Source organism: Aphis gossypii, chromosome 1 (genome assembly GCF_020184175.1).
Source record: "Aphis gossypii isolate Hap1 chromosome 1, ASM2018417v2, whole genome shotgun sequence".
Classification (NCBI taxonomy): Eukaryota; Metazoa; Arthropoda; class Insecta; order Hemiptera; family Aphididae; genus Aphis; species Aphis gossypii.
Genome location: NC_065530.1, coordinates 668,438 through 694,422, shown reverse-complemented (window position 1 = coordinate 694,422; position 25,985 = coordinate 668,438). Strand labels below are relative to the sequence as shown.

The 25,985-nt window shown below is 28.3% G+C and overlaps 3 protein-coding genes across 7 annotated transcripts in view; 1 reads left to right on the top strand and 2 right to left on the bottom strand.

The window, feature by feature from the left end:
- The window catches only part of LOC114120871 (serine/threonine-protein phosphatase 2A regulatory subunit B'' subunit alpha), a 36,840-nt gene extending 35,549 nt beyond the window's left edge, over positions 1–1,291 (bottom strand). For 2 of the 5 annotated variants that reach the window (XM_027982943.2, XM_027982949.2), the window contains exon 1: positions 688–1,290. The gene's annotated coding sequence lies outside the window, so the exon portion shown is untranslated. Of the gene's footprint in view, positions 1–687 lie in introns of all 5 variants that reach the window. The other 3 variants (XM_027982948.2, XM_027982945.2, XM_027982947.2) reach the window with 3 other exon arrangements.
- A 4,611-nt stretch (positions 1,292–5,902) lies between these two features.
- LOC114120800 (mRNA-capping enzyme-like) lies at positions 5,903–9,827 on the top strand. The gene is made up of 6 exons (XM_027982838.2): positions 5,903–6,070; positions 6,192–6,291; positions 6,406–6,623; positions 8,396–8,588; positions 8,667–8,778; positions 9,401–9,827. Exons 2-6 carry the CDS (start codon positions 6,285–6,287, stop codon positions 9,507–9,509), a joined length of 639 nt encoding a protein of 212 aa, XP_027838639.1. The 5' UTR covers positions 5,903–6,070; positions 6,192–6,284; the 3' UTR covers positions 9,510–9,827.
- Positions 9,828–11,205: 1,378 nt separating this feature from the next.
- On the bottom strand, positions 11,206–25,964 carry LOC114120801 (probable ubiquitin carboxyl-terminal hydrolase FAF-X). Its single transcript, XM_027982839.2, is given in 44 exon segments — positions 11,206–11,606; positions 11,674–11,816; positions 11,931–12,071; positions 12,130–12,323; positions 12,378–12,613; positions 12,681–12,775; positions 13,483–13,641; positions 13,706–13,875; positions 13,948–14,072; positions 14,269–14,465; positions 14,749–14,939; positions 15,082–15,214; positions 15,284–15,387; positions 15,390–15,400; positions 15,913–16,063; positions 16,151–16,304; positions 16,371–16,512; positions 16,584–16,757; positions 16,813–16,967; positions 17,054–17,277; positions 17,353–17,818; positions 17,892–18,042; positions 18,132–18,258; positions 18,321–18,802; positions 18,881–19,035; positions 19,101–19,199; positions 20,443–20,589; positions 20,652–20,792; positions 20,849–21,122; positions 21,187–21,618; positions 21,697–21,911; positions 21,988–22,088; positions 22,149–22,249; positions 22,439–22,605; positions 22,672–22,779; positions 22,847–22,945; positions 23,012–23,269; positions 23,359–23,494; positions 23,578–23,762; positions 23,823–23,979; positions 24,043–24,174; positions 24,236–24,792; positions 24,896–24,962; positions 25,261–25,964. Coding segments are annotated over 43 exon segments (7,785 nt in total). The 5' UTR covers position 24,962; positions 25,261–25,964; the 3' UTR covers positions 11,206–11,476.
- Positions 25,965–25,985: the final 21 nt, after the last annotated feature.

Below are 25,985 nucleotides of genomic sequence, written 5' to 3'. Positions count from 1 at the left end.
ATAAGTAAACATTGAGGTAAACATAAATAAATATAATAAATAATACCTAATTCGTAATATTAAATAAGCCTAGGTATTTGTATATCCCTAACATCGAGTATATTCTTAAATTCAGATCGTAAGTTATTTTAAAGTACCTAGGCTACCTTTTCGTATTTTTTTTATCTACATATTTGTCTTTTTTAAATATAATAAGTGCTTAACCACGACTTCTTCATATTCCTAAACATAGGCTATGAGATAAGAGATGGGTAAAATTATTTTAAACAGGTATAGGTACCTAGGTACTTAGCGAGGTACTTAGTTAATAATTATAACATGAGTCTACTTGACATATAGGTTTAAAAGTCACAAAATCAACTATTCTACGGGAATTTATTAATGAAATCAGTTGTATTAAATCTGGTATTAAATGTATGTCATTTGTAAATGATAAAATAAGGCATGTTCCAACTGTTTTTTTTACCATAGGCCAAAAATCACACATCACATATGGAACCCTATGATAACAATGGTACACGAGTCATGTAACATCTCTATAATATGTACCTTTGGTGCAATAATGCATTTGAACGAATGGTATTTTTACTGGAATTAGTATAAATTGGCTATCATAAGTGAAGGATTATATGTCTATATGTATAAGCATATTACAGTAATAGACACAAATAAGTATTAAGTATTTACTCTGTGTAGTGTGATCCCCAGATGTACTGGAGCAGGGATAGCGATAAGTAACCATGGTGTAGCGATCAGCTGCAGATGCGATGTAGAATCGGTAGGATAGAGATCAATATTGTTCACTGATAATATTAAAACCTAACTAATATCGCGTAATTACAATTTAAGTTGTGAGTCCACATGTATATACATGTACACACAACGCACCTACGCACAGTTAATAGATGTGAAACGTCAAAAATCGCACAAACACGGTCCGGTGATCCCGAGATGCTAAAGAACTGCTTGTGAAACGAAAGTTTTAAAATAATAATATTACCGGGAGTTACACGTCGTCTTTGGCGGCGCTACCGGAAACGCGAACTTCACACTTAAAAACCGTGATCCGCGACACTATTACTCTTACTGATTTTATTATTATCGCGACGACGACTCGAGTCCTACGATATTCGTTTCTCGTTCACAGTCCACGATAACAGACGCCGTCGCCGCCGACCGGAATGCACGATGAAACGCGCCGCGGTCAGAATACTATGTGCCTGTGTGAGCACTGCGCGTATCGATAGAACCGAACAACACGACGTATGATTGATGACTGGGTGCGGCGGTGCGCCCGGCGCGACCAAGCTCGACGCCGCCCATTTGGTGTCGCGTCTACCCTCCCACCCATTCCGACAACCTACGCAGCAACCGTTTGGTAACCACTGAATGCTTCGCGGTCGGTGCGTCCTAAAACCGTCCTTTTTTATGGTACTATATAATTTACTATTTTTTACTTCATATAATAAAAGTTTTTTTACCGGTTCTACGTATTTTGAACGTTTTATTATTATTTGTTTATTTGAGTACACTATTTTTATCTCTGGAAATTGCCAATATAATTTTGCCGTATTCAGGTACAGGCACGTATACAATAGTACCTATAATAGTATGTATTAATAGTTGTATAGTTTATTCAGTGGCGTAGATAGGATTTTTTTCTGGGGGGGGTTTATATTATATTTATGATACAAATTACGAGATATTAGTACATCGTTTTTATTTTGCTCTAACCATTGTATAAAATATTTTGGTTTTAGGGGGGGGGGTGAAAACCCCTTACACCACCATCGTAAATACGCCACTGAGTTTATTTATATCATCATTCATCTATAAATATTGATAATTGTAAATTTTTTATGAACCCCTCAGTAAATTTTTTTTTGTGTACGTGCCTATTCGCAGGTAATCTATACTTAAGTAGGTACAAGCCAGAGCACAAAAGGGGGTAGAGTCGACCATTATAATAATATATTCGACATAAGGAAATTAATAATATTAATGATTATCGTTTTCACTCGAATTCAAAATCTGCACGCTTATAATTTTATAAACAATAGAATTAACTATTAAGTACCAACCATAAACAAATTACTACCGTTAGCAATTAGATATATGCCATAGCATATTAAGCCTAATACAGTAATACACCATGTTTGTGTGTAACATTTTTGGATCACTTCAAAAATGTGAAATAAAAAATATTGGTTTGCCGTTTAAATATTCCATACATTGATACATTTATAGGGAATACAACAGAAGACCGCAGTACATTGATACCTACATTGGGCATCGGCTATAGAGTATAGATCTATTTATAATAGTTATGTAATAATTAATAAGTATTAACCCTAACCTATTGACATTTCGTACCAATTGACAATCTTACTTATTTGTAAAAATGAAACAAATTTTAAACACCTTTGTTTTAAAAGTGACCCTGCAGTGTTGGAATTATATTGTATTTTCCAATTACTTTATAGAATTTATAATGTCCTAGTAATAATAATAAATAATTTAATAATTTATTATTAGGTATGATATTTTGACTACAATATTGTTAGCCACGCTCGCGTGTTTTTCTCTCAAACCAACGAGCAACTGCACGAATACACGATCGAATAATAAATCATAAGAGTTCACGTTAGGTATAGGCTCCTATCTATTGTGTTGTTAATTCATTATAATTTTTTTAATATGATCAAATCAATTGATTACATATTTACTTGCATAGTGGAAATGGAAAACAAAACTTTAAACCTTTTTTATACATAATATTGATTAACTGATTTCTACTGTACCTATAATTTAATTATACTACCTAACCTATATAAGTTTTAAGTCATTATAATTTATAATAAGTACGTTCTTCTATGGTCTGTACCAAATACCAGTACGAATTTACATAGCCGTATAGGTACATTACCTATTATTTCTATTTGTAATTTTCTTTTTTATGCTACTGGATTCACGCTTGACTTTAGTTATATATTAAAGTTTTTTTTTGAAATTGCTTATTACAATATAAAACTGAAAATATGTATATATGACTAGATATTAACAAATTATAAATATCTAAGTATTTCAGGTATTTGAATGTACTTATAAATTATAATATAACTATAGACTTATACAAAATAAAAAAAAATTATAAAACGAACGAAAGACAATTTTGTGATGATGTATTTATATTTTACACACGTAGTTCTATACAAAATATTTTTAATTAAATATTTTTTTTAATACTATGTAAAAACGCTGTTAAAATAAGAAATAAATCTTAATTTGAAGATTTTTTTTAATAACTAGTCCTAACTAAGCAAAAGAAAAATATTTGGAAGAAATGTGTAGTAAAATCAAAATCCTCATAAAGACGTGAAGTAAAGATGAAGCATATAAAATGGTGAAAAAGTTTTTTGGTAAATATAAGCCGCGAGTAGGGAAAAGAAGATAGCAACGGAGAAATGCTATATTAACAAAATTATGTAGCGAAAAGATGGAAAGAATATCTAGAAATCCTGTACAAGAGGAAAACACTTAATGGAAAATGAAACTAACGAAATAAACGAAAAAGACAAATCTGAAGAAGGTGACGAAATAGATAGAGTTATGAGAGAAGAGTCCGATAAAGCTTTGTGGAATCTGAAAAATAAAAAAGCAGCAGGAATTGATAGAATACAAGTGGAGCTTTGGAAGAAAGGGGATAAAAAGTAAAAAAGAAGTTATTTCAAATTATCAAAGTCATATACAAAACTGGTTAATTGTCTGTAATTGTCTGAAGATTACGTAAAGATCCTAATTATTCCCATCCCAAAAAAAATAGCAGCAAAGAAATGTGAAGAATATCGTATCATTAGTTTGTTATCACATGCCTCTAAAATATTAGCAAAGATTATATTCAAACGTATTGAAGGTAAAATAGAACAATAGTTGGCGAAAGATTAATTCGAGTTCAGAAGGAATATGGGAATGAGGGAAGCAATATTGGCCTAATGGATAATCATTCAAAAAAGGGTTAGGGAAGACAAACAAACATTTACAGCTTTTATGGATATTGAAAAAGCGTTTGATAATATAAACTAGAAGGTTATGTTTCACATGATGAAAAGATTGGGGATAAAATACACAGATAGGAAACTTTTGTAAATGTTTATTTATTTAGTATAATTAACGTCGAACGGCTTTTTAAGATACATCATAAAAGAACAAGAAATACAATGATAAAAGTAAAAACAGTGAACAACTTATGAACCACTATACCTATACTTATGTAACATAATATATACTAACAGAAAAGTTTAATTGACAGAGCAAAACATAGAAAAAAATGTGAACCTCCTTTGTTTGTGCTAGAACCGCTAAGTGAGGATTAATACTCAATAGAGATATTTAAATTATGCATCATTCTTAAAAGTGGGGCATTCCGGGAGAAGTTAGATTTATTGGTAGACGTATAGAAATTACCCTGAAGCTAGTGTTACCAGGAATATGAAAACTAAGTTCTCCAAGAATCCTCGGACCATCAACTTGATCTTCGATCAGAAGCTGAATAAAAGTGATACCAAAATTATTACGCCTGATCGAAAGAGAATTTTATCTCAGCACTTCACTAACATGCCTGTAATCATGTGGTGCATGAGGGATGTTTAGGCAATAACTAGCGAAGCGTATAAAACAATTTTGAACACGATCGATCCGACAAATGTCAACGGTGGTATAAGGTGACCTAATAACAGACCCATATTCAATAACCGAACGGACTAACGCTTTATAGAGAGCCAATAGGCAGTTGGCAAAACTCAAGTTCATTGAGTGACGTCACACAAATCCTAAAACATGAAAGGCTTGACTAGTCATATATTCAATATGAGGGCTGAAATTAAGGAAGGATACAAATAAGATATCTAAATCATGTATTTTGCTGGCTCGTTGAATAGATAGACCTCCTAACCTATAGCCAAATGAAATCACTGACTTAAAGCGATTAAAAGACATCACTTTGCATTTAAAGTTGTTAAGAGATAAATTAAATGTATTGCACCAACTGTTAACTAATCTAGGGTGTGTTGGAGAGTGAGACAATCATTATTACTGAATATCATCTGGACAATTTTAGATTCGTCAGCAAAAAGTAGAAGACAACAAGGGGAAATAGCTGAGTATATGGTGTTGATGAAAATATTAAATAATAGGGAGCCTAAATGGCTACCCTGTGGAACTCCGGATGATATCCGGAAAAATTCGGAGGACTTGTCGAAGAGACTAACAAATTTTCGATGCTTACTAAGGTAGGAACCAAACTATGATAAGAGTGGTTCACCAACACCAAGCCTGTCAAGGATATTAAGAAGTACATTATGGTCTAAGGATCGAACGCCTTGGAAAAATCTGTGTACATCTCATTAACTTGATTACCCAAATCAAAAGCTGTGTGAAGGTAAGAGACAAATTCAATAAGACTGGTCGAGGTCGAGCCCCCTGAAAAGAAGCCATAGTGGTCAATAGAAATGGAGGTTAGGAAAGGACGCTCGATTCGTTTGAGTACAATATACTCAAAAAACTTACCTAGGAGTGGAAGACTAAAGATGGATCGGTAGTTGGCAACGCATCTTTATATGTCTATGATTTATAATTAATGGCAATATCTATCATGGAATTCAGCATAGATAAAAGATAAAAATATTGATTAAGATAGAAAAATCCTTAAATCATATCATAGACCTATTAACAGGTTGATATGTGTATGGATCATGTACAATGGATATGTATGTAATATGAACCTGTGCCAATGTTAGCAATATGAAGCACTCAAGCATATAATATGAGCGACGAGTAGCGAGGTGAGATGTGCGATTTGCGTATGCGCATGTATATTGTATACTCGTTGCGCATATATTGCGTGGTTATCACTCATGAGTTGTATTTTGAATAAATATGGGACGAGTATACATGCGCATGCGCAAATCGCACATTTTGTCATGAGACTCGTCGTTTATATGTGCTTCAAAATATCGAGAGTCGGGACTCGGGAGTACACGGGCATGGCTTCATTCGTTGTGTATTATCTAAGGTAAAATCATTATCTATTAGGTGGTAAAATACCTACCTATTAAAATATATTTTTTAATTTTTAACAATACCAATAGGTAGGCTACATATGTACTTATATAATACTATTTATACATATATAGGTACTTGTCAGTTGTCTATGGGTAGCTATTTTCTTTTTTTTGTTTACTTGATGCTTACCAGCTACCCCACTTGTACTACAAAACAACATTTCAATGTCAGGTAAGAACAATATTAATACGAATATATTATAGCATTTTATATACAATAGATTTGAATAGTATTAAATTTATTATTGAAATATTTTTGTAAATAAGTAAAATATTGGTATTTCAGGAGTCAATCGTTATGATCAATATAGATCTGGTCAGGGTAAAAGAAAAAAAAATTCGATCCCTCACAATTGGATGAATTGCCCTCCTATAGCTACCTCAGGCATAGCCAATGCATTTGTGGTGTTCAAAACACCGTTAGATTATAAATATAACAGTAAAATAGCAATCCATAAGAGATTTGATCCAATAACGGTATTTCAACATATGTTTTCATATCAGGTATTACCTAACTATAATACAAATTATACCTATTATTCCAACAACTTACCTATTCATTTTTAATAGAAAATAGTTGTTTATTTTTTAAATACAATGTTAATTAATTATATCTTTATTTTATTGATTATTTATCTAGAAATTTGTAAATAAATATTATTTTAAAGATTTGTCCCATTATACTAACTACTAAGTATTAAAATATATCTATAAATGCCAACTAGCTTATCAGAATATTTCCCATTAAGCTGGATTAAAATTAAAAATCATTACATAATTCATATAATACAGAAAACTATAATTTTGATGACAGAAAAAACCTCCAATACTGATGATACAAATATTAACAAAAATGTTTGTGAACAAAATAATGTGAAGAATTATGTTGTTTACTTCTTTAATATTTTAATTAAGTACACACTTTATAATTATGCATATCATTAATTAAAATTTGTAAGTGTCTTTTTAAACCTGAGTAATTCTTTTAAATATTATTCAAATTGCTTATTTTTTATGTTGCCCTTTATTCAAACTCATTTGCAAAGCATAGTGAATAAAATTAAAAACTTTTATGTTTATGGCTTTCTATAAATAATACTTACCTACTCAATAATATAGATTCTGATGAAGTTATCAAACGATCAAAACTTATGAGATTGCTTCACAAAAGATATATCTATTAAGTATTGAATGTTCTAAAATTAACTCTTTGGAATATTCTCATTTATTCATTTGTTGGATGTTATGTTTTGCATTTTTGTATTTATCTAGGTACATATGAAATTATGTCAATAATTTTTGATTTTATAACTTTTCCTACAGTATTTGTTTCTTGATTAACATATTACTTTACTAAAACAAATAGAATAATAGTTTTGGTCCTTAAATATAAAAAATGTTTAGATTTATTTTTTTTAGATAAAAACTTATTGTGGGCCTCTTAAGATATTCATATTTTTTGTGGAAAAAAAATATCACCAAATACCTTTCTGACCCTGAACATGTATTTAAATGTTACATTCTTCTTTTAAAAATTACTATCGGTACTCTAAGCCAGTTGTTAATATTGTTGCACAACCTGGGGTTATGAATGTTTAGTATGGGTCATCTAAGATATAACACTAAATTAAACATATTTTGGTTTATTGAATTTTTTTAAAAAAGTGCATTTTTAATACTAATTAGGTAAATCCAAATTTTATTTTAAAAATATGCAATGATGAACATGTTAACTTTTTTTAATAAATAAAAATCTATATAACACAGTTATTGAAAACATATGATAAATTCTTAAAATAAGCAATATTGTCTCTAATTTTATTAAATCGATTTATTTGTATGGAATCACATTTTCTGTTCATCATTACATAAAGTAAATATCTGTCAAAGTAGAATGTTGAAATTTTAAGTTACAGTTTCAATTACAAAACTTAAAATGGAAATAATTAAGACAAATAACTAAGCATTCGTTTTTCTTTTAAATTATTTTTAAATTTTATTGTTTTTTAAATTATAATTTAATTATTATTTTGTTTTTAATTAAAATATTTTATATCATTTTTATTATTATATTTATTGTTAGGCAGGGGAGATCCTTTATCAAAATGTAAAATTTTGGTCGTCACTGAATAAAATAGATTATACATCACTATTCTAGAATTCCAAAAAAAAAGATTTTAATTATTTTAACAAATTTAAAAAAATACTTATTTTACTATTATTTATATTAATGTATTATGTCATGTTAATTTTTTAAATATTATCAATTTTTATAGCAAAGTATTGGTTTATGGATTGATCTCACAAATACTACACGTTACTATGATAAGTTTGAAATAGAAAAAATGGGATGTGTTTATAAAAAAATAGCTTGTGCTGGTCATGGAGATTTGCCTCATCCAGAAGTAATTAAATTGTTTTTGAATATTTGTTCAAATTTTCTAGAAAACAATTTTTCACAGTTTATTGGTATAATCAATTGTTTTAATTAATAAAATAAATATTTATCTTATGGTTTGAAATCAAATAATTATTTGTCTTAATAAGGTGTTCATTGTACTCATGGATTTAACCGAACAGGATTTTTTGTAGTTTCTTATTTAGTAGAAGTACTAAATTATGATATAGCGAGTGCGATTCGTCATTTCGCAGCAGCTAGGTAATATAAAACGAATATAACTTACAGTGGCATAATTCGGAAGTTTATTTGAGGGTTATAAATTTTTAAATTATTTAAAAATAAATTCTATGCATAAATCATTAAAAAACAAATTTGCATTTTGCATAATAATTTATATCTTTTATTTTTTAAATTATAATGATCATCGATTCTTCCACTAAAAAAAAAAAAAAATTTTAAGAGCCTGGTAATTTCTGGCCTACTTATACAGTATAATCATGATTTTAAGTGATATTACTATGTGATTATGTTATTTAATGTAAGTGTTATTAAACAATAAACAAAAAACTTTAATTTCATTAATAATAATTTGTACTAAGTGTGTAATATTATTAGTTAAAATAATAATATAACCATGACTAAATACATTCAATTATTTAGTCTTAAGTATAATATTCAAAAATAATATTATGTTGAAGATATAAGTTAAAGTTATTTACCAGAGTATATTTTTATAACTGGAAGTACATAACAGGGTCGTTAGCAAACAACTTCTGGAAAATTATTTTTTTTATCATCTTCCTAATATTTATGTCACTGATTACTTACATATTATTTTGTATTAAATTGTTAAATAATATTATGAATTGTTTTATTTTAGACCCCCTGGTATCTACAGACAAAACTATATAGATGAGCTTTACAAACGGTATGGGCGGTACTCAAATGAAGCACCAATCTTGGCTCCAAAACCTCATTGGATTTTTTAATTTTTAAATTGTAAGGCTTACAATCATTAGGAAGGTGGTACTTATATATAAAAACTAAAAAGATTGAGAACCACTAACGGCCCGTATTGCAATTAGTTAAACCAAGGTTAAACCGCCAAATTTATCCGGTAAAATCAGTAACCAAGGTTTAACTATGTTTGTAAAACGGACACTAATCAGTTGTAAGCTATTGACATAATATGGTTTTCACCTACATTGCTCAAAATTAAAGAAAAATGAAATTATAACTAATTTTACAATTTAACATTAAGTATTTGTATCTAACAATGATAATAAAAATATTTTTTCATGAAATAATGTGAGATCAATGTAAAAATAAAACTAAAATTACAAATCAATAAGTATTAAATAGAGATCTGCAAAAACATACCTAAAATTCAACGTGTTTCCATGATGCAGGATAAACTAAACTCAAATGATATAAGCTTGAAAATATAAAAAAAAATTTTAACTAAAAAATATATCAATTATTGGATATTTGAGTAATTCAGTACATACATAACTTTTTACACATTTAATTTATTATTAGACAAGATATAATTGATAGTATGTACTGAACACAAAACCTTTAATTTGAGAAAAATCCTTCTTAGTTCCTTAGATCTCTGTTGCCCATCAACTCATATCACAAAAAACGTTTCTTATAACTTAACGCCAGTAAGGTAAAATTAGTCTTCTTACTATAGATTTGAATCAACACAAAATAATAATACATCAATGTTTATAAAGATATTCTTTATAAAATATCATTTTTTTATTACATTAAATGCAATACACTTCATAATTTTTTTTTTTATACACTTTTTCTTTTCATAACAGTAGTTAACAATGTACAAACATTAATTCCAGCCTTACCATACTTTTGGTTATGAAAGTTATCACAAAATAAAAAAAAAAAATATATAATAATAAAATATTATTATTGAATTATGATACTGGAACACATAAACAATTATCAAACTTGATTAGTTAGACTTAGTTAGACTTCTCAATAAATTCAGTATAAAGCATACCTAATCATTTGAGTTTATTTAATAGTTTATGGGTTAAATTGTATACTCATTATGTAATATAATTTACAATTAGTATAATACATAATAAATAAACTGTGTATTACACAAAAGACCTTATAAATCGATTATCACTTTTTTTCCATATAAAGAGTTCATTTTTTAACAAACAACAAAAAATGCGTCATTGAAATTTAAAAATATGAAAATTTACCATTACAATTTGTATAATATATAAACGCTGATGTATTAAAATATAAACTTGATATTGATATTTTGAGAGCTAAATAATACAGACAACTTTTAATAAATATAATAATAAAATAATAATAATAATAGTAATAATAATAATAATAATAATAATAATAATAATAATGTAAAAAAGCAAAATAAATGTACATTTTACAACAAATAATTATATAAAAGACAGTATAAAGAGCGTAGGATTTTTGCTCACACAGAACAGAAGTATATATTACATATTTATACATGTATATATAACAACTTGAATGTGCATGGTTCCAATCTGTACACAAAATAATTTTACAGCATAAAACAATTTTTTTCTTTTTTCCAAGTATAAAAAACGGTCAGCGATATACTTCTGTACGGTGGTTTATCTTCTTCAAAAATTTCATATTGAACATTATTTATTAATTATTATTAAAAAAAAAAAAAAAATTGTTTAACTTAAATTTAATATTAGGTCAGCAGATGTTAACAGCCTAAGACACATCGTTATTCATTAAATTGTCGTGTACCGAAATATTTATTGATCGCTCTGGTTGTGCTAATTGGTAATTATATAATTGCAAAAGGATTAAAATACAATATTCTATAAATTATAATATAATGTACTGTTTGATAATATCCAAACAACAATAACTTGTATTCCAATTATACATTCAGTTTTATTATTTCTTATATGATCACAAGTTAATGCATATCTGTTGATGATTCAACAATTCGCGTATTCACCAATTCGACGTTATTACTCTCACCATTATCAAAGTCATCTATACTGTTGAAATTGATGGGAACAGAAGCATCATAATCGTCATCATTCCTATATTTTTATTATATTGATTTATAATGTTTTATTTTCAAATAAAATATAAAAATAATTATCTTACTCGGGTACAATGTCTGGTACTACTTGTAAAGGTTCATTTACTAGAGTTGTCATTGTATCAGTAGCGTGTTGGATTCCCACATCGTCACCTTCATCAGATGAATCTTCTATTTCCTGAGTAGTCAATGTTGGGATTGAAAAATCCTTTTAACACAATATTAAAATCAGATATAAGATTTTTTATAAAATCAAAATTTGATTAAATCTATACTATATTTTGTTTTAAAAAAATTAATATAACAATATGCTTTTAATTACTTCAGATGGGCAAAACTCAAATGCTTTTTGTAGAACCTTACGAGCACTGGTTGACCTTTCTAAAAAGAAACTATTGGTGTTTTCATTGGATTGGGGTGTCCAATTATTATATGTATTATACTGGCCTCCAGTCAATGTTTTCTAAGACATAACAAGTTTAAATTGAGATAGTACTAATAAAATAAAATAATAATATTACTCTATTAAGTTCTTCCTGTAGCCAATCAACTGCTTCCACCCATTTTCTTTTGAGATCTGTGTTTTGTAGTACAACTTTATGTGCCATCGGTATCCTCATGAATAAACCAACTAATCCTTTGATACATTGATATGACCGTCTTTGATATTGATTTTTATGACGTAAAATTGTATCAAGTACACCTTCTCTATCTTCTGAAATAAATTCAGTATTATAGTACAATAAAAAAGAAAATTCAGTGTACTAACCGTTTCCAGTCATGGCGTTTTGAATGCGTAAAACTTGCCATGAATCTTCAATACTTAATATGACAAATAGTAAATCCAAATAAAATTTGAGCTCTTGACAATAAGTATACATAATATGCCATAATATTTCAGTTAAAACCATACTACTACTCAATGGATTTTCCCAACATACAAATTGTAGCATTTTCATGCTTTCTTCGTTCATTTGAGAATTGTCAATAAGTTTTTTCAAATAACTAAATATTTATTATGTATTCTATTAAATAAAGTTTATTATTTATTGACATATGAGATAATACTTACCATATTCGACCAAAAATACTATCTTTAACTTGTTGAGGAACTTTTCTTAGGTATGGTTGACATTCAGCAAACGGATTTGGTAGGAAAGGAGTACCCTATGAAAAAAATAATAAATTAGACTAGAGGTTTCTTATTTACAGCTTTCAAGTTATACAAATGTTTGAAAATATATTAGTTGTTATTGTTTTTAATTTATTAATTTCTAACTAAAACGTTTTTAGAAAGTTTTGGCCAATTATGCTAAAACATATCTCTGATCTTGCTGTAAAAAAAAGAGCTGGAGACCCCTGAATAGGCAATTAAATTAATAAAAAAAAATGAAAAAGTGTAAAATTTATACGATTTAGAGATAACATTGTATAACATATTGCAATAGTCACGACTTTATTATTATGCTCATTGACTCTACTGGGGTTTGTATTTATATATTTCTAATGCGAGCAAAAGTAATTAATAGATAATTATTAATTAAAGTTATTATTAGCCTAAATATGTGTACCCAATACAAGTGTATAGAGGTAGTATGAAGTGGTTACATATGGTTGTGGTGCCAAGAATACTTAATGATCTACTATTCAAGATAAGTATAAGACTGTACACGATGATAACCATTTTTATTAGGCCACACTCAGACAAACGTTTGTATTTATTAAATTAAACAACTATATCCCTTCCATAGAAGTATGTTATGCTCTTGTAAACAAAACAGCAACTATATACTAGCTCAAGTAGCAAATAATTTTATATTAATAATAGATTTCAAGGATCATTAATTTTTGATTTATTGTTTACATCTACTTACCGGAGCAGAGGATACACATTTTTCCGTACAATCACAACACCGCACTAAAATTGATATCACAGAATGTAGTTTATTGATTTCATTAAATTGATATTTTATGTTTGATCCACCTGGACCTTCATCGATAGCTACCAAGATAAATATTGCTGCTACATTTAACTAAAATAAAAACATAATTAATAAATAAAACCATTTTAATCAGTTATAAAAATTATATACATACTTTTAAAAGTTGCTGTTTTTCTGCCATACCTAAATTACAATACATGCAGAAAAATGAAAAATAATGCGGCAAATGTCTATTTGTATGTTCAGCCACTTCTTTTTGCAATAGACTTAAAACAGCAATAATTAAATGATCACTTAACGAAGCTGTAGTATCTAATAAAGAATCTACAAAAATTAAGAGGATAATATTTGTTAGATATTTAAAAAAGTAATTATTAAATAATATAAAGATATTACTAGATGTAATAGCTGGTATAAGGATAGCATCATCTTGAAGAGAATAGTGAGCCAAGTAAGCAATTAATTTAATGAAGAATGATCGTACTTCAGAGCTCATACATTGCAATAAATATTCCACAAACCTAAAAATTAAAAAAATTAATTTACCATTTATAAAATATAAATTCATTTATTTAATAATAATAACCGGCAGAGCCCAAGTTACAAAGTCATGTTTTGAATAAATATATAACAGTTAATAATTTAAAGACAAATGATTTAGGAGAAAAAAAAATAATAATAATAAAATTAAAATATTAAAATGTTATTGCTATATACCTTTGTGGATGATTAAACAAAATGTTACGAGCAAACCAAGCACGAACCGATGCATAGGTACAGATATGTGGTGATATTAAATCATACCACTCTGTAGCATTTCCTCTCAATGACTTCTTAGTATGCAAACCGACATAAAATAGAAACTTACTCACTAGTTGAGTAGATAACAAAGATAATTCTTCTTGATCTGTAGCCTAATAAATAAAATGAGTAGTATTGACAACCTTTACATATTTACAAAAGATATTTAGGTTTGGATCACACTATGTATTTTGTTGGTTGCCAACTAATTGAAACCAATTGGTAATTGAAACGCAACACCCAAAAAAAATATAGATTTAAATATAAGCCAGACTAGCCCGATTTGCAAAACCAATTAAAAACCATCAGGAAGCAACCACCACATCATGTTGAGATCAAACCAACAAAATTCATAGTATTATCCGAGCGTTTGGTTTCATTTGAAAGTTTACTTACAATTTGTACTTGTAAATCATTGGATGAAGCAACTATGTTTGGAGCATTAATAGTGGCAATGTTACGAATAAATTTAAAATATTCTTCAGTATACTGACTGCGAGTGTGTAAAAACCGTATATTCTGTTGTTGAACACTACGTTTAATACAAGAAGGCATTTTTATACAACTGTTACTTGAACGTCGATCACCTGTAAAATGATAAATAAAATATAATTTTGGATACTACATAAAATTCTCCATTCTTAGAATTTAAATAAAATAAATGTTCAATATTATCCTTCTTTTACATTTCCTTATATATTTGAGATAATAGTTTTTTTCTTTACTTACTTAAACTAAGTTTTCTTATTCCATTAACTAGTAATTCAGTGTTAGAATCTACTTTAGTATAAAATAACATATAAGCATTCCACCACCGTTTTTGCCTTCGGTAACTGGTTCTTTTTAATGCGTGATCAAAAACCTAAAATAAGTAAATAAAATAAACAATAAATAATTAGCAATTATTGAGGAATTATAAATTAAAATTTACTTCGCCCATATAATCTCCACCAAAACACTGAGTTTTCATTTCTTCATCTTCATCCATTTTACATTCAGTTACATCACCATCATCAAATTTGTACCACTTAGATAACCTTCAGCACTTCTATCATACATAAAAAAAAAATTATACTATTATTTAGAAGTTAATAATAACTTAAATATAACAAATTTATTAAATGTATGGTTAACATATTACAAGAATATATATAATATTCTGATTCTAAGAAAAAAAACTAAAATAAGTTTAATATAAGTTAAATAGTTTTTATTTTTTAACCATTTTAAAGTAGAATATTTAAATTTGTACTTATTCAAATTTATAAAATAATGGTTTTCTTCTTTAAAATATTGATTAAATAATTAAATAATAAGATACCGTAAACCTCTAAAAACAGTATTATTCATCAACATTAAAAAAAGAAAAGCAAGAAACAATTATGCTGAAAGTCTGTTCAAGAATATAATACAAACTTTTCTGCTTAAAACTGAAGACAAAGAAAATTTATTTATTTTCAACATTATTAGCAAATATTAATTTATGTGCTTAAGTTTCATTAGCAATTATTCGATTGTTAAGTTTAGTCCTGTATAATTATATAAATGATTAATATGTACCTATCTTGAATATAAGAATAATAATGTCCTCCACTTGCTTGACCACTGTGGACAACTATACCAGTCAATTGATACTTAGTATGATTTTCATTTTGTGACTCATCATAATCACAGTCAATTATTTCACCTTCAATTTTGGCTAGCCCCGAAACTATTATAGGTAAAAATTATAAAAACAATAAATTATTACAATTTATACAAAACAAGCATTATTTTAACTATCATTTAAATTAAATACCTGTATATGGTTCCATGTCTAGATTCCGTGGAAATTCAAAATAATCATTAAATTTTATGGCACATACTCGCTCAAAATCATACTCAAATCTTTTAAGTTGAATAGCTAAAATAGGTGGTAACTTTTTAACACATAATCTCTTAACAGTAACAACCTATTAAAAATAATCATATTTTCAGATAGAAATAATTAAAAGGTTTTAACTATTATTAGATCTAACCTTTTTATTGCATTTATCACAATGGTAAGCATCAGCTCCTTCTAATAATTCTCCCTTAACATATTGTTCTAGAGAGTCAGTTAAATTTGAGTGATTCCTTATATCTACACTGATAACACTGAAGGGTTCCTCTTTGGAATACCTTACAATAAAATAATCATCAATGGTAATTAAATACAATAAATTAACAGACATATAATAATTTAATAATACCTATGTGGACAACCCTGACATATTTTTTGATCTGAATAAGAACCTCCGAGTGTTTTACTCATAATTTGGTCTTGGGATAAAGCTTTTAGAGCTTCATCTAAGCTTTCTACAAGGCTCATAAAAAACTCAACAGCATCTTGTTGTTCTCTAAGATTTACTGGTTCACCTTGTAATCTATTGAAATAATTATGTAAATAAAGATACAATATTTTTTAAGAATTATAATTACTTAAAATGTTTCCATAATCCTCTAGGTACATAATATTGAACTTTGCTGAATGCTAGGTGTCCAAATATTGCTTGTACTTGTTTTAATATACCAACATTGTATTCTTTTCTAGATTGATCAAATTTATTGCGATCTTCAGTAACGTCCATTTGAGTCTAGAGATAATAAAACCAATTTTAGATTTTAAGTGATTAAATTATTAGATAAAAAAAAAAAAACTAATATATAATAGAACTAATACCTCATTATCATTTTTATCGTCAGAATTGAAATCATCATTTGTATCAATGGCAGCACCATGTGCTGATAAAATACCTAATCGTATAGGAAGTACCATGTACAATTGTTGCAATACAGAATTCATGTAACAAGTGGCACCAGCGTTTTTAAGCCCAACAAAACCACGAGCTGTTCTTGCACCCATCATAGGTAGATAATCCCATTCAACCAAAGGATCTTCACGTTCTAAAGAAATTAAATAGCAATTTATAGAACATATTCTCTTACTAGTCAATAGTTATTACTTATTAATAAAATTACCTGAATAAAAGTATTGAGTAAGCATTTCAACAGTCAACTTCAAATTTGCTACACAGCCAATGCAAAGAGATATAATAAGATCAAATGCTGCATTTGTAGAATTTGGAGATTTACAAACTGGTGTAACTTCAATATCAACAAAATCTATAGTTTGATGTCTATTCATATCTTCCATTAACTTGGAAGCAGGAAAAATAAAATCTTCCAGTAATTCTTTGATTAACATTATCCCAGTAGTTTCATTGGAACCAATTTCGTCACGCTTCTCGATACTTATCATTTGGACTAACTCTTTGGTTATATTCAGGTGACCTTCAAGAATCACTTCTTCCATTCCTGAGTCACCATCAGTTTTTATTTTCTCTCTTATATTTTTTAACCATTTAATTTCATTATTTAATAACTCTTCAAAATCTGGCACAGGAATTTTTTCGTGACTAGCATAATTTAATAGGTAAGTTAAAACCTTAAAAAAAAATAAATGAATAAATATAAATGTTTTAATTATTAATGCATTTAGATATATCACAGTAACTTACATGAAAATATTCATACGAGTTTTGAGCAAATTTCAGTACAGTGTCATTAAGAACAGAAAACATTAGTGAAATTGTTGATAACAATGGTTCGGCACTCCAACTAAACTTAACTATCAATAAAAATTGTTCAGCAGCAGAACAACGAACTTGTCTAAAAATATCAAAATAATATTATTGTAATTAACATCATAAAAAATAAAATATAAGTAATCTATAATTTTCTGAATAAATTTAAATTACCTGTTATTAGCCAATAAAATTAAATCAATAAGAAATATTTGCCAATCTTTTTTCTCCATTAACTGACTTAAATAATTCGGCTTCAGAAATAGACAAAGAGTTAACACTTCTAATGCTTCTTTACAAACTAAAATACAATTAACATTAATTTATAATACAATTTATTATTATTATCTTACAAAAACATACCACATATATCTTCCATTTCTAAAGGTTTTCCATTTAAATTATCATGGAGATCTGTATTATTTAATTTACCATCAAGCATGTGTTGATTGGCTCCAGCCATTGCCCATGCTAACTGAATAGTATTCCAGATCATATCCAGGTTAGGCATAAATTTTGATAAGGACTTATTAATAGCTACTATAGAGTCTTCTAAAGTCTCACAACCATTGGCAATTTTATCAATAAACTTTCGTGCTAGTTTAGAAGTAACACTTCGTAACATGTATTCTAAACTAGGATTAGGCACCAGACCAAATGCTTCTTTCATTAATGCCAAAGTATCATCACATTGGTCAATAACATCTACTCCCTTATACAAACAACATTCGTTATCATTTGATGTTCCCAATACTAATCCAGATGATTGACATAATTGTGTTATAACTTGTCCCATTACACATAATACAAGTCTACAGATCTTTAGCACAACCAAGTATATAGATCTAAATAAAATTAACACAAGTTTAAACGGTACTCAAATTTTAAATGTATTAAATTTAATTAATAGCTATTAGTTTTACCTTTTAGTAATTTGATCATTTTCTAAAATAAATTTATTTGATACTAACATTTGAATAATTTCAGGGGCATGACTACTTGTAATAAAATGTGTTTGAAATTCAAGAGTTTTATCTGCCATTGGATCAATGGCAGGTAACAACATAGAATATAGTACCTACAAATATTAATTTAGTTATAAATAATGTATTTTCCATATATTCATCAATGTTTAGAACTTACCTCCAAGTTGTATAAATTTTGAGAAGAGGAACTAGTAAAGTATATACTATCTATGTTTAAATTTCCTTCAACGAGGTCTGACCGATAAGTAAAAAATCTCTAAAATTAATAATAATAAAATAAATATTTTATGTTATTTTGTTTTACTATTCAGATTATTAAATTAGACATAATATATCAAATATTATGTGGCTATTGAAACACAAAACATTTATAGTGAACTCACTAGGTTAATATTACAACTAAAATGTTTTAAATTTTCCAAAAAGTTTACTCTTTAAAAAAAAACAATGATTATTGAATACTGTTTAGTTATTACTTGTTAAGAATGTATAAATTATTTTAATATTTTTGTTTTTATATTATTATAATATAATAATATAATAAATAATATATTATACAGACATACATCGACTGTCTTATTAACATATAAAACGTAAAAACTTTGTATTGTAATTGTATTTAATGAAGTCTCATGGGGAAAAAAAAGAAATTGTATTATAGAGGAATTAGTGAAATAGAATTAATACATGATTAAAAATATATGTCAAGGTTCTCAAAAATAACTCGTTAAATATAGAATTTTGTTAAATGGAAGTTTCACCGTATCTAAGGTACCTCAACAAGTTTTGAATATTTTCTAATTTTTAAGCCCGTAATGAGCATTTTAAAATATACATATCAAAAATAACAGAATATTCTTTTAAATGTTTAATTTCGCATGTAAGATGAAAATAGCACATGTGGGTATAATGTCTTTATAATAAACATATTTTGTGTTAAATTTAAAATACTATAATGCTTCAACAATTTAAAAAACAAAAACCATTTAATTTTATGTTTTGTAAAGTTACCATGTGAATTATTGAATCATAAAAGGTTGCAATATCCACATCATTGTCTCCATCTTACAAACACCTAACATTGTAAATGATTCTAAATTGTGAGGAGTCCATTTAACAAATTATAGTAAATTTATCTATTATCAAATTTAAAAGTAAGAATGTTATTTAGTAATCATCAAATTTCTTTTCTTATTTTAATTTAAAAAACAAATTTTAACATTTTAAAACGGGCATAAGAAAAAAAATAAAACTCATGAGATGCTCTAAATAATATTACTTAAATAATTAACAATTAGATAATTGTGTATTATAACAATTTTTTTTAACAATAAGTAAATTCACTGTAATATTAAACATTAAGGAATTAAATTGGTTCTTCAGAACGTACAATTTGCTATGTTATGTATTTGAAAGATGAAGACAACACCTGCAGGTGTAATGTTTTCATAAGTGCATTTCAATTATATGTTAATACATAAATATGAAATTAATAGTACCTTTATTTTTTTGATAGTAGATTCTGCGGGGGGAATTAGTTTTAAAATGCATCGGGCAGCTTCTCGAAGTTGTTCATTTTCAATTTCAATACCCTTGTCTGACACTTGTAGGAAGAAATGAACATATTTTGGATTTTCAGAAATGATCTATAAATTATATTTATATTTAGTATTAATTGTGCTCTTACAAATACATAAATGATACATACCACAGTAGGTAAACAGTTTTCGGCATCCATATTTAAGGAAAAATCATACAGAGGCTGGTTATTAGTGATAGAGCTATCTGAACTACTATCTGGCGAACTGGCTAAATTTGTATTAGCAGTCATTAGTCTAGCATTGAGGTACTGAAAACAAATAAATGGTTTAATTAATGAATTATAAATTTAAATAAAAATATTACCAATTTATCTCTGAAAGGAAGTTCACCAAGAAGTTTGTTGTCATCCAAAGTAGTGGTGAGGTCAATACTACTACCAGGAAATATATCTAATTTTATGTTTAAAGAACCAGCTATAGCTGTAATTGTTCCACTGTTCCTCAACCTTTTTAATAGTTGTCGTCGTACACATGAAATATTATCATTACTATGCATAACAAGTTCATGATCATCAACCAAAGAGCGATTGGCATTTGTTAAACGAACAATTACAGATATATGTTTTCCTCGACAGGCTCTATAAAAATATTTAATATGATTAGTAATTTGATAAATAAATGATATTTAAATAATATATATACCTATGTAATGGCAACAAAGAACGATCTCCATTAAAAGAAGCATCACATTCTCCTAAATACTCATATAACACTTTCATAACCCTGATCATTTTAGTGATTTCTATATTTCTTTCAATAACATCATCATTGTTCATTAAAGGTTTTGATAGTATGCTAACTGTGTCATAATGAGCACGCAATCTTTCTAAACACTCAGCTACAAATGTTTGATGAAATTCAAGTGGATTGGCTTGTAGTCTAGGAGCCAGATTTGTATTGACTTCTTTAAGCAAATTTATTGCATGAGCTGCAATGTCTTCAGTACAATTAGTTACCACTTTCCATAAATAATCTACACCAATTAAATCTATGTTCTCCATCTGATAACAACGTCTTTTTTTTAATAATTTTCCTTCTTTAACATTGACAGCTTTGAAAAATCGTTCAAAACATCTAAAAAACATTTAAAATAAATTAGAATTCCACATAGTTAAGTGAAATTAAAATAAAAAAATGATTAATTATATTTACTTAATTCCATTTTCAGTAAGTAATGTTGGATCAAGCTGCAGGAGGTTATTCACAAAAAATTTTGTATTTATTGAGGGGTCAATGTCAGGTTCCTCACCCATTAATTTTGAAAACCAACGAAAACAAGCTTCACGATCTGCTAAGAACACAGCTCTTTCAGCCAATGATATCCAAACTTGATGTGCTTGTTCAGCACACAACCAAAGGTTTCCATCCTAAAATATCAAATAATAAAAATGTGTTTTTTTAAAATATCTTATAATAATTAAAAAAGTATTTACTAAAACATACCTTTAAACAAAATTTTAAGAAATATAATCTTTCTTGAACCTGTTGTAAATGACAATAGCGCCCATCAGGATAATATTTAGCAGGATCAAGATTATGGTTTTCTAAAATAAATTTGATTATTATAAAATTAAAGATTCTAATATAATTTAAAATTAATTTACCTAGGGCAACTTTCCTCACATCATCCATATATTTAGATAAATTATCTGTGACTAAAGACACCAAAGTATGTTGATTTTGAAGGCGTGCAATTATTTCTTGTCTGAAAATTTTTAAAAAGTAAGCACTAAGAACTATAGATACTAATAAATATTATATTTTATATTTTGTGTACTATTCATTGTTATCTTGATTGTATAATATGCCTGACCAATGTACACATTTTAGTTCAAATTTGAACACAATATTAAAATATTTATTTTATTAATATTACTGTACTTTTGCAACTCACCGATATAATGTATGAGTTTGAGCTTGATGATGAGCTCCCACTGGAGATGAATCATATAACATACATATATCTCTCATATGTTTTAAAACTGGAAGTACCCATGAACTATTATTTTTAAGTTCATCAACACATTTGTCAAGCCACGCTGTTTTTTGTGCATCACGGTCCTAATTAATAATAACATTAAAATAAATACTTGATACCAAACTATATAATAAAAAAAGTATTATTACTTGTGCACAGCTATAATCCAGAATTTTTACATGAGCAGACAGTGCTTGATCTATTATCTCAGTTGATACATCTTCTCCGTGAGCTAAATTCCAAAACAACATTAACACCTACAGGTGTTTACATAATTAATTTTAGAAAAAATTATGATAATTTAAACAATTAATTCTAAATTACTTTATGAGCCATAACACCATCTTTATCATCTTCAGCTAGTCGTCTAATTAGTTCCAATAATTTTTCTCTCTGTTTTTTATTAGCATTAGTCCAATTAGCCTATAATAAGTAATGATTTAGTATAAACTTAGTAGTAAATTAAATATTATTCATATTATTTATTACATGAAAACATTCAAATAAATGATCTAGTTGTTCTGGTGAAAAATCCCAAGCAAGCTTTGCTAGTAAGTCATGGACATTTTTCACAATAGCATCATGTTTTCCTGCTTGAGCTGCCCATAATGCATCCAAGTCATTCAATGATAATGCTTGTTCTTTAATTACAAAGCGTATAATTTTTTCAAGTTTTTCTACATACTGAGGCTGATGTAGAGAATCTCGAAGAACTATTTCTAGTACATTATTTTCTTTGATCCATTTCTATTTAAATAAATATATCAATAATAAATTTAGTTTATATTTTATATAATATTAGATTAAAGTAATTAGATGTATTTAAGAAAACTTACAGCCATCTTTTCTGGAGTTAAATATTCTTCGTCATGATCTATATGCCTATGAGGAGTATATGTGACATTGGTAATAACTTTATTAACTTCATTTAAAGCGTTCATTTTGCCATTAAAAGATGATATTTGTAATAATCTACAGTCAAAAATGAATATTAAATAGAAATCATATAGATAATAATATTAATGATTTAAGTTAAATATTTATATATATATTACCTAAGTAACATTTTAAGTCTAAATATTTCTAATTGTTTGATTAAATCATCCTGTTTTGGTACTTTTACAGCAAGCTGTTTACAAGCCTTAATTATTGAAGAAATAGCATCATTCTTTCCTTCATTTTTTGTTTCTTTTTTTAATTCATCATCAGTTAGTATATCCAATAAACCAGGTATCTTTTCCTTTAAATTCATATTAAAACAATTTAATGAATGTTACAAATACTTGAAAAATGTACATACCACAATAGGCATCAAGTATTTAAGAATTGTTGATTCAGTTAAAAGTTCAGAACAATTACCAAATGGCCTAATTAGACCAGAGATAATTGATATTGTTAGAGTTTTATTAGATTCAAATCGTCCAGATAATTTTTGAAAACCGCCTAAGACTCCAAATCTAAAAAATTGTACAATGAAAGATTTACACATCAAAATTATCAATTTTTTATTTGTCACATACTTATTTAACAGATCAACAAGCCAGCCTTTAGGAGCTCTAGAATCAGGGGGTGTTCTTGCAAATAAATCAAAATCATTTGTGACTATCTCTGGTATATAATCCGAATGTTTAGTGCAATTGAATAGATGAAATCTATAGGTAAGTAAAGATTTGGTAAAGAAATCAGCAATTGTAACAAAAAAATAGTAATTACTTATTTAAAGGATTAAACAACATCCCCAACATCTCCAAAAATGGAAAGTTGTCATCATCAAGCTTGAGCACCAACAGTTCTACTAATTTCATACAATTATTCATGATGTATTGTTGAATGTTTACTTTCCAGCTGTTAACAGCATCATCGGTTAATATCCGTGTGAATGATAACACCATAGCATCACGAAAAAACTTTTGACATCCTTCATTGTTGACGTCCAATCCTTTTTTGCAAAATGCGATTGAAACATTCAACAATGATACTAGTTCTTGATCAGGTAATACTGGTACAATCCAACGTTGGCTATGTATTTTCTCTTCCAAATTTACTAATTTAATAATGGGGAATACTAGTTCTTCTTCTTCCTCCATCTCGTCTTCTTTACGGGTTTCTTCTTCTTTGGTTTCCATATCATTTTCAACATTGTCATCAGCTGCAGTTGTCTCTCCAATACTCTGTTCAGCCGCCACTTGATGTGACTCGATGGCCTGGGGTGGCAAAATGTTAATGTTTGACAGAACGCTATGGATTTGTGTACTTTGCTGTGGTACATTCTATAAGGGGAGAAAAAAGTTATTACAGTACTCTCGACAATACCTTAGAGTATGAGATACATCAGAACACAATCAAACAACAAGGTCTTGTATTAAAACTCACTTGAACATTTGTTTGGTTATCGGCCGAATCCAATCCGACGGTTTGTCCACGAGTCGCAATAGTCATCCTGAAACACAAGATTTATTGTTTGTACAACGACAAGACTCCACCGCCTCAGCACTAGATGCACCAAAACATAGGGTAATCGTAATATGACAAGGTTATGTCGATTGGACTTAATATAGATTTAAAATATGTTAGTTAACACAAGTATGCAACCAGTCACCGTACTAGTAAGATTCTATACAATGTTACGGCGACAGACACAATTAGCACTCATGTGTTCACCAATATCTCATCGTTCCCACCAGTAGACGGATATAGTCCACATGTCGATCATAATATCATATAATTATTATACTCACGGGATGGCGTTGAAGACGTCCAGAGTCCGACGGCTGTATTACACATGCACGGCCAGAGATAGGCCAACGGAGTTGTTTACGTTTCCGTTCTGTTGGACAAGCCGGCAAGACGGCGGACTGGCGCGTGTGTATGGCGCAGAGCAAACAGTAACAATGACATGGACGACGAACACGATAGCCGGGGGCGCGGCGTACGTTTATTTTTCCGATTACGCACGTTTAGGGGTACGTTACCGATGGAAAGCGGTAATAACTACATACGTGCCAATAATTAAAAACCACTACAGCTACGTTTGGTGTCAGTAATCGGTGTATGAGAATTAAGATAATACGAAAGAGAGTATTTATAAAAATAATAACACGGTACCGGGTCTCGAAAACGCGGCGCGATGTGAGCGGCGTCTGATGTTTGATTTATGATTCGTTTTTACTGTAGTGTATTATGTATTAATATATTATATTAAAATAAATATAGCGATACGCGTTCACGATGGTGCTACGGCACAGCAGTTGTAGAATAACGGCATTGGGTTGTGTTTCGTTTTAATGTTTTTGCGAACGAATATCGGTACGAAATAAAAATCGTATCTCCGGGTAGACCGAGAGGGGGATGTACAGACTACGGACAGCGCGTCGGCGCGACGAAGATCGCCCGACGGGACGGGGTGGCGGTGTGTGAGCGAGACAGTTGACCGAACGGAAGATAGAAAATCAAACACAAAAAC

Bases quoted from the DNA above. Each gene is read 5' to 3' on its own strand.
- LOC114120800 (XM_027982838.2), top strand. The intron at 6,624-8,395 runs GTATTACCTAAC...CAATTTTTATAG, and splicing joins AACATATGTTTTCATATCAG to CAAAGTATTGGTTTATGGAT. The intron at 8,589-8,666 runs GTATAATCAATT...TGTCTTAATAAG, and splicing joins CAATTTTTCACAGTTTATTG to GTGTTCATTGTACTCATGGA.